Source organism: Coloeus monedula, assembly GCF_965178545.1.
Source record: "Coloeus monedula genome assembly, chromosome: 2".
Classification (NCBI taxonomy): Eukaryota; Metazoa; Chordata; class Aves; order Passeriformes; family Corvidae; genus Coloeus; species Coloeus monedula.
This window is the reverse complement of record NC_138782.1, coordinates 56,790,100-56,805,165: the sequence shown is the minus strand read 5'-3', so window position 1 is coordinate 56,805,165 and position 15,066 is coordinate 56,790,100. Positions and strand designations below refer to the sequence as shown.

At 41.3% G+C, this 15,066-nt stretch overlaps 1 protein-coding gene across 1 annotated transcript in view; it reads right to left on the bottom strand.

Moving 5' to 3' along the window:
• Positions 1–12,059: 12,059 nt before the first annotated feature.
• Positions 12,060–15,066, bottom strand: part of ADGRG6 (adhesion G protein-coupled receptor G6) — a 108,619-nt gene continuing 105,612 nt past the window's right edge. The window contains exon 25 of the mRNA XM_082276878.1: positions 12,060–12,478. Within this exon, the coding sequence (XP_082133004.1) occupies positions 12,300–12,478 (179 nt within the window). The 3' untranslated portion in view covers positions 12,060–12,299. The remainder of the gene's footprint in view (positions 12,479–15,066) is intronic.

Genomic DNA, 15,066 nt, shown 5'->3' with positions numbered 1-15,066 from the left:
TAAAAAGATATTATTTGTTAACATATTCAAGTAAAAGTTTTTGAGACCTTTCCAACATTTTCTCTTACTTCTCTTTAATTTCTTTTTTTCCGTGTAGCTTATGCATCAATTTATCTGCGTCTTTACCTGGATTTGAAGCCAATTATACCAGACATAAGTTTAACATTTGGCATGTGACAGATTTCCTTGGAAAAGCTTTGGTCATGAGCTGGGGACTCTTTAGTGTCATCTCAGTGACATTAGCCTGTTCCTGCTTTCCCTCTAATGTGTATTTTCAGGAACTGCTCCATACAGAAGTTCAGCTGGGTTTATTGAGCCAAGCGTGTGGCACGCCTTTTCACAGAGAGGAGACAAGTCAAAGAAAGATAAAACTTCCACTTATGCGTTTCTGACACTGCTGTGGCTGCAGAAGAACAACGAGCACAGGCACAACCAGCAGCATGGCTTCTGGTGGCAAAGGCTTCCCACGTGGCTTATCACTACTTACTCCATGGCTGCTTATCACTGATTATTCCTCTACATTTCTAGATAGGACTTTTTCTGAACTGTTTCGGTTCCCCGGGCCTGAGTTAGTTTATTTTTAATCATGCGCTCACGCCTGAGCACTGCCACCTCTCCCGAAGGCCTGGGGCTGCTCGGCGGGATGGGATCTGTGCTCTGCCACCTTCCCACGTGTGCCTTTGTGCCCACGGCCGCACCTGCTGCCGGCTGCTGGCTAAGAATAGTGCCCTGCTCCGAGTTATCTCCGAGCTGCTGCCGGAGGAGCGCAGATAGCGAGAGACGTGGCGCTGCTGAGGGTCACGCGTGAAGCCTGGGGCTGAGATAAAGAGCACGAGGATCTGAGGGTGCCAGCGGGGCGCTTGGAAAGCAGTGTCTCCTTTCTGCTTTCTGTCTACCTCCAAGTGCCCGTGTGCTCCGAGTGCCAGAGTGATCACCAGGAGATCCACGGGAAGTTTGAGGACAAGATGACAGCTGGAATAATGATCTTGCAGAAAATGAGCTTTGCTTAGCACTGCTGTCAGGAGGAAGGTTTTGTTTCAGTGGCATAGCAACCACAAGATGAAAAGGGCCAGGAATGAGAGGGAAAGGGGAGGTGGTGTCTTGCTCTGTAATGCAGTTTCCTGGTGGGGGAAATCCTGCGGTGCTCTAGAAGGACCCCCACTGAGCAGGCTGAATTGGGCTCACAGGACTCAGGATTTTTAAGTGCTCTATTGCCCTGGTAATGCTGTGATGCCTGTCCCTTGTCAGGCTCCATTTGGTCTCAGGGCAGAGTGTAGCAGCTCTCCCAGATCCCCAGTAATGATGTGCATAGTACCCACAAGTCAGGCTACACACTCCCTTCTCCCTCACTCCCTGTTTTTCAGGAGAAAGGTGGCTCAGAGGAGTGCACTGGCAGATCCCTTCCTCAGAGGCTAGGCCATGTGCCAAGCCCCTCACCAATACAAATTGTCCCAGCAGGACTATGCTCGACATTTCATTGTAAATCTGATGAGTGACCCCATCTGCCTGGTGCAGTGTCACAGGAGTCACCTGCCACCCTCCTGGGACAGCCTTTGGGACCAGATTTGGGATGGCTTTTACCTCAGAGTTTCACATTTTCAGGAGATAAATGACACAACTTACAGCTGCTCTTTGCCTTGATTTTTTAGTTTTGCCTCATTCCTGAGTCTTAACTATAAATTTGCTATTGATTTAAGCTATCTGACAGTTTCTTGCAATTGATGCATTGATCAGGACAAGTGGAGATGGTTGATTTACCTTTCAGTAAGTGTGCTTGCAGATGTTTTCATATCCTCTCAGATAGAGAAGTGCAAGATGTGCTGTTTATTTGTTCTCATGCAGTAACTGTTCAGATGCAATTCTCTTTTCTTTACTCAGGACTTTGAAATCTGTTTTCATCTAAAACTCCACTGCCATTTGGAAGCAGCATTCCTTCTGCTGATAAAAGTATGATAAATCCAGTATGATAAAGGATTTCTTATTTTTAATTTTTCTTCCCACGAAAAGTTCAGATACTTTTAAACACTACATATGTGTTGTGCAAAGGTCTTGTAAGTTGATGTTCTACCTTTAAAAAATGATAATTTCATTTACATTCAGAGATCATTCAGCTAAAAAGGCTACAAATAGCAGATATTATTTCCACATTTATCCACTCTGAAATAATTTACTCTTATTACCAAAATCATCACAAAGACAAGCAATCCTTTATAGTTTTTCACACAGCTAGTTACACCCAGATTCACAGGCACAAGAAGAAGCCATCAGTAGCATGTCACACTTGATAAATCAGTGCATTCAGATCCTGAGCACAATGCTCTGCTACAGCAATTCAGTGTGCATCAACTGAGTGAGGGCTGGCATCAGGGAGCTCAATTCTTAACTTGCCACAAGTGAAAGGTAAAACATGTTGGAGAAAAAGAGGTGGATGAAGAACCTTCACCTTGGCAGTTTTGATGGCTCAGGAGCACAGGGCAAACTTTTAAAATGGCAATAACTTCATTGTAAGTCTGAGCTCCGAGATTTATGGAAGGGGAAGTCTGAGTGCTCGAGAAAGGATGTCCAACTTTGTGGATGTGAGAGGCCAGCCAAGGAGATTGCACATGGTGAAGCATCCACCCATTGCTTTAAGCTTCTGCTGCCTCTGCAATGAAAATATATGCTGTGTAACTACTCACACTTAAAAGCTATTGCTGTGCAGCTAAATGGATCCTGATAAAATGTCAAAGAAGATAATCCACAGTAATTGTTTGTGCATTTTTGTTGCAATAGACAAGCAAGTTCTGGGGAACCACAGCACTAATCCCCCACTGAAAGGATATCCATGCTAGAAACCCAAAAATATATATTGAGGTTATGCACAAGACTGGGGTCTGGCTTTATCAGTATCTGAGGAAGGTAGGAGGGCTCTGATCAGCCTGAGTGAAGATGAAGGTCCTCATCCTCTGGCATAGTGTGGCTTAAGAAATAAATTGCAAGTCTAGGGCAAAAGAGTTAAAACATACTGATCCTGATTTAGCTGATATGAAGAAAATTATTTCTGTGAATTTCCTACTTTACATGTGGGTGTTGGTTTAGTGGACCCTATCCATCCCAAACCGGACAGATGAAACTGTGCAAGACAAACAACCTTTGTTCCCTGAACTCAGGCACTTAGTCATCAGTAATTATTTAGAACAGGTAAATGAGCCAAAACACTTCATAAAGCAATATTTTTTTTGTTTCTCAGCTATTGCATCTGCTGCTTTTCCACAACCACCTTAATATTAAAATGCTTCTCTTGGCATTGTGCCAGCCATGGGAGAAACAAGCTGGTGGAAAGTAACCACTTGCCAATCACAGTCACAGGGTTGCTCTACACACATTGAAATGTCTGGTTTATGGGAATAAGCTACTGCAGCTCCTATCATCAGGCAGCCAAATCCGTCGTGATTTGTATGCACCAAGACAATTCAAGGTTTGTGTGCATAAAAACCCTGTAAGGCAGAGATTGAGATCTAAGGAGGAAGGACTCGCTGCCAAAGGGAGAATTTCTTTTTCTGTGGTATGAAAAATAACAAAATCAAGTCATTTAATTAAATGTCTCAGTGTGTGGAGCTGGGTTGATACATTTATTTGCAAATATCCTGGAAAACTATCTGTTATTTTCTGTGGCTTGACTTTGGGACAATTGCAGCTAGTGTTTTGCTTTTGTGATGGATTGTGTATACAGTGGTTCAGAAAAAAAATCAGAGAACAAACATGCAGCCCATTTTTCAGACCTGTCTGGGATGTGTGTATGTGCTGCATTTGCAGTATGTGTTGTTCCTTATATCCTTCCTATCCCACTGCTTGCTGACTACCTGCTGAGATGGCTGCTTAAACAGGGAGCACTGCAGCGGACTCTCTGCCTGCATGCCCAAGTGTTTGAGAAGTTAATTCTTGCCATCCCTGGCAAATGTCAACTTCCGAGTCAACTCAACAGTTTAAGTCAGACTTCTTCATGTGGACATTATCCCTGAAGCTTCTTTCTCACCATCTTTTTTCAACCCAACCAAAAGAAAACACTGAAATGTCTTTTGCAGCATCTTCAGCAATGGATGTATTTCTTTTAACTGGGAAGAAAGGCCTGTTGATTTTCCTGGCAGAGTCAAAGGACATGCCTGTTGCCGTGCTCACACAGGCAACTGCATTAATTCGTTGCAAAGGTTAAAAAGTAAAACAAATACCTAAAGCCCTGGCACAGATCTAACCTGGTTCATAAAGACGCCAGAGAGAAGCCCTGGTTTCTAGTGTAAATAGCCCACACAAGCCTACACTGGACATTAATCTGAAGGAAAATGGAACCAGAAATTCCAGGAGGCTGTATATTTTTCCTCCCTGTTTCAAATCTCTGTCAAAATCAACCCTGCGATACATACGCCTAAAACCCTAACCCAGAGGTTTGCCAACTCACCTTTAAAAGGGACCAGGGCTCAGGGGTGATGTGGCAATTGTGCCTGCACCTGCTCCTCCAGCACATGCAGGTCACTGCTGCACCACAGCCAGTGCCAGGCTGCTCGAGAGCTGGGAGATGTTGCTGTTGTGCTCATCTCTGCTTTATCCTACAGAGGATGTTTTGGTGAGTAAAGCAACAGGGGTTGTTGATGCAGTGGGGATAGGCTGGCAACTGGAGTGGTTATTGGCAGTGTGGGAATGTGATGGCAGTGGGGTCCTTGTTCAGAGGGGTGAAGCTCTTTGGTGGATGACGCAGTTGTTACAGGCAAAGGGTTTGCGGTCAAACAATTGAGGGGGGAGAATAAGACAGGAGAGAGGGTAGTGATATATTTATTGTGGGAGCACCTTCATCCTCAAGGGTGTGCTGTGCTAGTAAAAATAGCTACATGTAATTAAAGAGGATCATCACAGGGCAGGAGGTTTTCTCTGTGTCACCTGATACTGCTGTCAGTGTTGATGGTGGCACCCACATGCGTGGGTTTCGGAAGCCCAGGTTCAGCCTGTTCTTAGACACCTCCAGTGACAGAGGGTCTTCTCAGTCCTGAAAGTCTTCCGGTGCTTCATTAGGACATGTCCTTCACCTGTGCCTTGGTCAGGAGGCAATTTATAGACTATCCTTAGATTAGTCTCCAAGTGATGTCCAGTCTGATTGCAGTGAGAGGATCTCTTTGTGTGAAGGTAGGAAACTTCATATACCACATCTGGTAGGATAAAATATGATTGGGGGGTTGCCTCTTTGCTGAACCAAAGCATGCTTCAGTTTGGGTGAAAGCAAGAGACAAAGTGAAAAAGACCCATCTTTGAAAGACACTGAAAAATCAATGAAAATAAAAGAGTGGGATGTGTTAAAATCAGCTGGCTGTAACCCAGCAACAGTATCCAACAGTCACACTCAGGGACAGGCTGCTTCTGCCTGTGCTGATCTTTTTCTGGTTGATCTTTTCTGCAATGAAATGTGCATTTGGCTTTTCTGTCAGTTCTGCCCAGCCAGCTCAGGAGTACCATGACAGACTCACGTCACCATACCTCCTGCTGAAACTGGTGCAAAGATCTGGAGGATCTAATCTAGCTAAAATAAATATAAGTTCCTCATCTCTGGTAAAAGCTGCCACCTAACCATAGCAAGGGGTAGGGGCTGCTTTGGATGACCATTTTAAGCCCCAGTCTGCCTGAATATATCCTCTAACATGCAAGAAGTATTAGCCAGACTGCTTCAAATCTTGCTCCACAGTTACCACCATCTCTAGGCTACACAAAAGAAAGAGTGAAGAAGATACCCTTGGGTTGAAGTCCAGCAAGGCTGCTGGAGCTCCATCCCCTTGATCTGTCCTTCCACAGAGCTAGGCCTGTGCAAACACAGAACTTCTCTGAGAGCTCTTTTAGTTGCACTCTACATGGAAAACCACAGTATGTCAGCCCCTGTCATTCAGAGCCCCTGCAATGCTTTGCAAATGCTATTTTTCCATGCTTGCCCTCCTTTTTGGAGTATCCTCACTGTCCTACCCTGTTGATTGCGGCTCTGTGACCCAGGCAGTGCTGCATAACCTGTATGATCACCCTGTTACCTTGGTTAGTTCTAGAAAATGATCATATCTGAGCAAGGAGATGTTTGCAGCCAGACTGAGAGGCATACTGGCATGTCTGCTTTCCTAGGAAGTGAGCTCTGGTTGTAGGGAGGACAGAGAAATGTCGGGGAGCTCATGCTGGCTCCTGCCTTGTGTAGAGCTGTGCTTGTGTAAGGACACCAAAAGGTGAGTGCCAGTAACACAGCTGTGCTGTGATTGTGAACTTGTGCTACACCAACGCCACGAGTCTTTGGAGAAAGGATGGTGTCATGACATCTGTCAAGCGAGTCTTGTGCTCTGCTCTGTACATCAAGTCCTGACCCTTCATGGGCCTCTCTTCCCCTGCTCCTTCTTCTCACAGCCACAGCAGCCACACTCCAAAAAAAGTAAGTGAGGCTAGAGCAGGCCACGTCCTTCCCTGCCTCCCTTGCTCCATCTACCCTGGACAACTCTTCTCCCCTTAGCTTGGTGCTGGTGCAATGTGGATTGAGAAGGACATGCCAGTGAGAGTCCAGGTACAAGCCAGAATTGCAGATGAGACATTTAATTTCAACACGGTGCCATTTTCCAATGGAGCAGCTTTCTGGTCAGTCCTGCCCTGTGACAGAATGGCCATGGGGCAGCTGTACCGCTGAGTCTGTAGCCCAGCAGTTCTGCACCTTTCTTGAGTTGACTGGGTAATATGTGCTGTGGGGAAGAAGGATGTGGAGCAGAGGATCCAGCTGACAGCAGATCTGTTCCTATGCCCTTGATGGAAAAAGTGGTACAGAGGTATGGATCTGTGTGCCACTGTCAACACAGAGATGCTGGGTTTTTTTCCCTCCCTGGACAATTATGCATACAGTGAATTTCTGAGTCACAGGCTGGCATCCCTGCAGATCAAATCATTTGCCCAGTACTGGAATAAGCAAGTGTACAAGCCTGAAATGGTGAGCTGGTTCTGTTTGCTCAGCTGACAGAAGTGTAGCAGTTGCTAATTCCATTGCATCCCCTCAGAGCAAAAAAAGGAGAAAATGTAACAACCAGCAAGAGAGAATACAGAGAGACTCTGTATTGCTCTTTCCACTAAATATGCCCAAATGCAGGCAGACAGCTCTCTCCCCTCACTTCCCTGAGTGCTTTATCCGGTGATGTAACCGACTGCTAAATAATAGACAAACCTGGTATGAACTCTCCTACTTATTTCTGCGCGGGTACACGTATGGAGCGATCTTTCTGCATTTTTCACTGGATTTTACAACTAGAAATATGCCACTGCCCTCTGCTGGAAAAGCAGGAGCCAGACAAGCAGAAAAGAAAACCAGAGTGGAATTTCGTAAATGCATAATATGATTGCATTTACAGCACTTGGTACTGGAGACCTGTGAAATGCAGCAGGACAGGGACAGTGGGAGTCCTCTGCCCACTGGACAGAGAAGGATCCACTCCCCTACCACAGCTGCCTTTTCCCCTCACTTTGGAGGGCTCCCAGATTGGGAAAAACCTGGGAGTGGAAGAAGATATCACACCAGAGTTACCAGCATTTGCTCTTTCTCCTACACTTCATGTATAGAATACAGTTGGGATTTTTGAGAACCCTTTTCTATCTAAAGATATGTTTTTTGAGAACTTACTAAAATAGTCAGAATAAAAAGTTTAGCCTGTTACATGCTAAAGTATCAAGCTGGCATTTATTTTTTAAGGTAGATCACTCAACACACCTCAAGAAAACTGTGTCACTCCAAGTGCCGTCAGATGGCTGTGGTTAAGCAATCCATATGGACAGCACGCCAAGGTGCACTCCTCATGAGTACTAAAACTGTTCTCTAATGAGAACAACAGCAGCATTGGCTTTGAGTGATCAGATGCATCTGAGAAAGAGTTATCCTTCCAGAAAAGGTTTCCATGACATTTATTTAGCCATTTCTGGTGTGATGCTTATCAGACTGATTCCTCATCATGAGAGGCACTAGCTTCTTTCTGAACTACAGAAATACTATTGCTATGTTAGTCTTCAAGCATGGAAATGCTGGAATTGTTGCCTTGAAGAACCATGGCAGATTTTCAGCTTAAAGCTGGGGAGTCAAAAATATTAGTTTACATTGACAAATACACAAATAGCCAGGGTGGTGTGTTCCACCTACTCCAATGGCCTTGTCTCCATTGTTGTCAGGGTGATGCAACCTGGGCAAGGGGCAAGGGGCAAGAAATCGTGTGAAAAGTATAAGAAGATGCACAGCAGGCCTTGGCAGCTACCCTTTGACTTCTTTTAGTTTCAGTTTCCCTTTCTCTTCTTTATTTTTCCCTTTGTCTTTCTCTAGCACTCCAGTAAATGATTGTCCTGAGGATGGAAGTGTCACAATGGTGCCAGGAGATCTGAAAAATAAATGGACCAAGTAAGCAAAGACCAGCTAAGTGGAGGGTGAAGGGGAAAGCCTCCTTGGTACAGCAGCAGCTGGAGTGGTGGGCATGAAATGTCTGCTCCACAGACTGGTTTGCATAATTGACTTCCCTGACATTAACTTCTAAGCCCTTTGCCTAATTTGCTGACCCATATGTGGGTTTACATCTTTATATATAGTAAATGCATAAAAACTTTTTATAATGACACGTTGCTGCCCTGTAACTCAGTAGCTGTCCCTGAAGTTACATAGATGTGTCTGATTATAGATCAGCCTTTCAAAAGTAATAAAATGAAGTGGCATTTTATGTAACTCAATGGGTTACAGTAGGAAGCTGCTAACAGTAGAGGATTAAAATAAAATTGTTCTTGGTATTTAAAAAGTGATGAAATGAGGAGAAAAATAAATCCACCCCCAAATGCTGCAAATCACTCCTTACAAGTTTGGCATCTGCCAAGATTCTACTTGGAAAAAAATCCTGGGCTCCTTTCCTCAGAGGGTCCTCCCACACTCCACAAGGCATAAAGCCCAAGGGTGGTGTTCACTGTCCACAGACACACACAGACAGACTGTGCACAGGCACACCCAGCAACCTCATTAATAAATGCCACCTTTTCCATGGGGTTTTTTTTCATGCTTTCCAAAAGATATCACTGCTAAATCCTCGTATTCTGTGCATTTTCTGTGATGAGACTTAAATACAGGGGAGCAGATCTGACGCATTTCAGCATATTTCCCTGTTCTTTAGAGGTAAGCAAATAAAGGTAGGCCATTAGTGTGTGACATTTATTGTTTATACATTAGTGTACATTAATCAAGAGACTGGCTGAATCAAATATTTCAGCAGTGATCAGTCAAAGTATGATTACAAGTTGAATGAAATTACTCATAATGATGGACTACATTCAGCTGGAGAGAAACATATAGAAAGGAATAACGCCTGAGTTTTAGATTATTCATTTGTATTACTTTAAAATACCATCCCAGCATATCCTGTTGCCTTGATTTTCCTTTCATTTCTATGACACGGCTGCCACCGTTAAATAAATGGGATTGCATAACTTCCAGATCATTCACTGAATGTGGCATTGAGTAAATTACAAAAGGGAAAGGCATATTCTGCAAAATGCGTTCCCCCAATGAGATGGAGTTAGTCTTGCACATTTATTTCCAACATTTTGGCTAGGCGTGTACGTGTCTCAAGTACTTAAAAACCCACAAGATTATTTTCCAGAATTCCACTGTGTAATTTTTGCCATTAAACACTAAAAAGGAAAAATAAAAGTCAACCATTCACTATTAAAAGGCTTTAATTATTTGGAACACTAACATAAAAAATGTTTACTTGAAAAGGTTTCTTTCCATTTTAGTCCATCTTCAAACCTGTTACACTGTATTTCACTGACTAGTATTACAAATTACACTGACAAGTTTCCTCAAAGTTGCAAAAGATAGAACTATGGTAAATTGTTTCACAAGTTATTTAGAAAAAACATATAAGAAATTTTTCTTTCCCTCTTTTTCTATGATGAAGCAGAAACTTAGCATTAAAGTAACAAGAACAGTCATTATAGTGCTAAGTATATTCGACATATTTAACCTCACAAATAAATAAATATATACAAGGGAGGTTACAGCATGTCAACTACAAAACAGAAGCTTTACATTGTAGAATTGAGAGCATTCAAGAGCAACTAAGTGACACAGAGTTTAAGACTACTACATGGTAGTAAAAAAAAGAGAAAAAAAATCTTAATTCAGCAAAAATACAGGTAGATGTACATTAAACTGATAGGTTACAGCTCAGCTTCATTCAGAATACTGTGTTTTCTTTTTATTTATGTTTTACTGATCTAGTATGTTTTATTGATTTCTCATTTTTTTCAAGAATGTTTGATTTTCCTTCTCTTCAATTTTGAACATCTTAATCAGGTAGAAATCTCACAGTAAGCTGCTATGTGAACACTATTATCTACAGTAGTTAAGCAAGTGGGATGATAAAATATAAGTTCAGTAAATGCTTGTACATAATCTCTCCATAAATGATTTCAATTATTAAAAGTATCTGACAACAGTCATCGCTGTTATTAATTACATTTTGAGTGAATGGGGCTGACTTCCATTCATACACCACGGAAGTATTTGCAGTTACGAGCCTGAGGTTTCGTTCAGGTCCGTGCAGCGACAGCAGTGTTCCAGGGTGGAACACTGTCAGCACATCCTCCTCCCGCCAGGTGTTTGCAGCCAGGGAAAGTGGGCCATTTGTGCGGTCACAGCATTAAATGATCTCTGCACTCAAAAGCACGTGCAAAGAGCAGAGAAAGCACAAATCCACATCCCTAATCACTGAGCATCCACCTGCTTGGCAACTGAAAAATCTCAGCACAACTTTCTGCTCTCTGAATTTAAATAATTGAATATGCAGCTAAAAATATTTTGGTTGAAAAAAAGGATTAATTTTTAAAAATTAAAACTTCCATTAGGACACATTCTCATCTGAAAGCAGTACTTGAAAAAACCTTTGATGTTTCAGCACATGCCTTCAGAAACATGTGCAGCTACAATTTTTATAATGCTTGTCATGGGGTGAAACTTGGTTCATGAGGAGACAATGCCCTTTTGGCACTCAAGGTCACATGCTAATATGTCACACATTTATAGAGAGTAAAACAAGTAAGCATTTTATGCTCTTCTCTGTTCTCTGCACACACACACCCACACCCGTCAGTGTCATTATGGACACAGTATAGCAATGTGCAATTCCCTAATATTGCCTGAACACCATTTAAACATCCAACAACCTCAATCATGTCATTCAACAGGGAGGCAAGAGAGGGATACTGATACTGATAACATTATGTGCCCAGAAAAATGTTATTTATTTATTATTTGTCAACAATAGGTTGACCAGGTTATCCTAATGTTGCAATGCCATTTGGAGGTGTCTATACATACAGTATATCTGAAGTACAGAGACTGACAAACTCATGGGTTTACAAAGAATTCATCTTGTATTTAAATATTTAAACTTAAGTTTTAGCACCGTCCATTATTTTTAGATTGTCTGTGGTATACATTGTCATATTTACCATGTGCATTATTATAAAAATATGTGTAGAGAGAGTTCTAGGTATATATTTATATATCTATATATTGTTGAATGTCCTTTTGTTATTTTGTTTTGTGAAAAAAGAACATTAAACATAGACTTGAGATGGGAGACACTGCATTTCGTACATACCAATCAATAAATGCTGAAACACGACTTTGTGTAAACTGTGTTTCTGTGTATAGGGATACAAACTGGCCTGCCTTTACAGCACAGAATGTTTTGGTAAGTAATGATTAGGTCTATTTAGGCAAAATGGTTTACAATAACCCTTTAACTGGTGTTAGGGTTTTACTCACTTATGAATAAAGAACAGCACTAGACATTCAAGAAGCAAGAATCTAGCAAGTGTAATAGGGAAAATCCATATTTTTCAAAAGAAAAAGACCATCAGCAAACTGCTCAATAGAAGTTTTCCTGTACTTTGTGACATGTCTGCTATTTTCTCCAGGAGTCACAACTTGCTTCTGTTTGGATTATATAATTTAAAGTTAGCCTTGTGGCTCTTCAAAGATATTTACACAGGATTACAATTGGCTGTCCAGGCATCATGCTGGCTGGCACACATTTAAAAACAGCTCAATACCATGGTGGAAAATTGTCTTTTTCCACAACAGAGAAATCAGTCCTTAAGTGGAAGCTGTTTACAGCAGAACACTATAAACTGGGAAAAAATAACTGAACAGGTCACGTTCTATGACATCCAATATTCTCAATTCCAGGCAGACTTTTTGTATTCCTTTGTATTCCAATATATCAGAAACCCAGTTAGAACTTTGTGCTGCGACTAAATGTGTCGGACATGATGATATTTTTATAGAAGTTGTCGGAGTGAGGATTGCAATATCCTTTGACCTTGTCAATAACCTGGTGGACAGGGATGATTGATGTCTGTTCTCCATCCTCTTGGGCAAATTTTGAAGAAGGCTTGTCAAGAAAAACATTCTCTGAGAGGAGGAAAAAGCAACAAGAAGAAGTTAGGGCCTCTTAAGCAAACTCAATGTGTCACCCCCACATAGATATGCCTTCAATTGCCGCTATTGCTAAATTAAATTAATGCCCTTTGGGGTTGGCATTGCTTCTTCTAAATTCTTTTGAGATGTCTGGTTTTGTGGGCAGACCTTTCAGGTATCTCTTGAAATTATCCCCCCATTATTTTGCCTAAAATGTTACTGACTCCTATGAGCTTTTAATATCTTAATTTACTGCTGATGCTCTGAATCTTGCAAACCAAAACCATTTTGATAGCACTGGATCTCCATAAAGAGCATCTCCACATAATAAAGTACTGTAGAATGACAGTAAACAGATTTAATTATTTCAACAGTGGATGTTTTGAGCTATGCACAGAAATAATATAATCTGTGCTGAATGTAGCAAAGGATGTCTTGCATCTTAAAGCAAATAACCAGAGCCAGAACTGGCCAAAACTTTGTACTTGCCTAGAATCACTTTGTTTTTTCCATATGGTGGCGGGTACAGGCTGAAAATTTATAGGGAGGAAAAGATGCAAGAACTGTGCATCCCTTCAGAGTCCATGAGCTAGAGGTCAAGGGTGAAGCTGAAGAGATAAAGAAGCAAGGCAACTCCCGGCCAGACTGGTTAAGTCTGCTTCAGTGGCTCACATTAGTGCTGTTCAGAGAATGGTCAGTAGGTAGAGCTAACGCAGCGAGAAATGAGGAGAGAGCTTGTCTCTCATTTTCTCAAGTATGTTGTCCTAATTCCACTGTAGTGAAGCTGGAATTAATTCTCTGAACCTGGGCAAGATCTGGACCATTTCAAGCCACCAGTAAGGTGGAGTACCCTGGGAAGCAATGTTTTCTACAAGTGACAGTTTTGATGGCTGTTTACAAGACCTCGGCAAAGTCATTTCCAAAAACTCCTTGTTAAAGGATCATTTAAGAAGCATACTACTTGAACTATGATTTCATAAAAAACTTTTCTTAGATATAAACCAACTAAAAATAAACAGAAAAGTAACCCATCCCTGGAAAAGTCATGATATCAAGCCATAAAAGAGCATAAAGTGTTGCAAAGGAGAAATGGATTGCAGACAGAGAAATCAAAACAATTTCACTCATTAAAACAGAAACAGGCATGTTGAGGCTTATCAGGATGATCTTTTCAAAGCACGCAAGAATGTTCATGAATTGCAGCGAATAACTCCACGTCCAATGGCAAATATCTGAGTCCTGAGAGCCTTTCAAATTTATGCATTTACTAACCAATGGCTTCACATCTAAGTACAGGGTTAAAATCATGTATCCCTGAAATAAGTGGGAGTTGTATGACCAAATTCTCTGCAGAGATAGTCTTAACTTCTAATTCACAGAAGTGTTACAGAGGGTATTTAAGTACTTTCTATGAGGAATTTGGTTTGGGTTTGTAGACAGCTGGGGCACAAGATGTTGTAGTGACCTCTTTTGTTCACTCATGAGGGTCCATCCAATATTTGCGTTGGTGTATTCTGTATTCAAGCAGCAGTTCACAGGATGGCTTTCAGGCATATATATTTCATCCTTCAGAGTAATTTTGGGTGCTAATAGATACAAAAATCTCAATGTCTAGGAGACTAATCCAGTAATGGCCATAGACCAAATATAAATACATTAAATTTTCTGTAATAACCTTGATAAATACTAAACAATCTTCTGGAACTCAATCAGATTGTTTTTGCTTTTTAATGTATGCTTTGTGTACGGGTGTTTCAGGATAATCTCCTTTCCCCAGACTACTGTACACAGGCATTAATGTCAGGACACGGTCTCTTTTCTAAAGTGGTATCTTGTAAATGCTTTGTGCCCCATGCAGAGTGCAGACACCCAGAGTCTGAAGCATGCTTGTCCTTTGATTCAGCATCAGTGGCGCAAGATGGAATAGAAATAAGCAGCGTTTCTGATTAGCAAAATCCTCTGCATCAATGAGGACATCATGCAAGAAGCATCCCTCCACCCTGTTCCAACCATGCATTCAACAAAAGCAATTCTCACTTTACCTGTAATGCTCCACCACTGATGAGGAAAGGGCCTTAGAAGACATTATCTACACCACAAACACATGAATGCTTGTGTCAATTCCAGGGAGCACATTATAACCATATTAACAAGACTTGCCAAGACATGTAGCTATGACACTATTTGCCTGCAATTTAGCTAAGTTGGCAAACTGAGAAGTTCAGCTATATTAAAAATCAGAATCTGAATGTTATTTTTTATTATTTTATTATTTTTACACAGGAGAAGATATGTCAGTATTTAAAAACCTAGTGTTATCAAAAATTCCTGTGGAGTATCACAATAAGATGTGTATTTTTAGAGAACAAAGTAAAATGTAATAAAATTCAAAAAAATAAAAAGAAAATTGTTGTAGTCCCTTAATGCCCAATAAACCACCACATTACAAACTTTGTTTACATTAAGAACTGCAATCCTTTCTAGGAATAATTTCTTCATGGGATTCAGCTCATAATTTTTGAAGAATATCTATGAGTAAGTTTATTTTAACTTTACTACTTTTTATCTGAAACAGTTTGTTT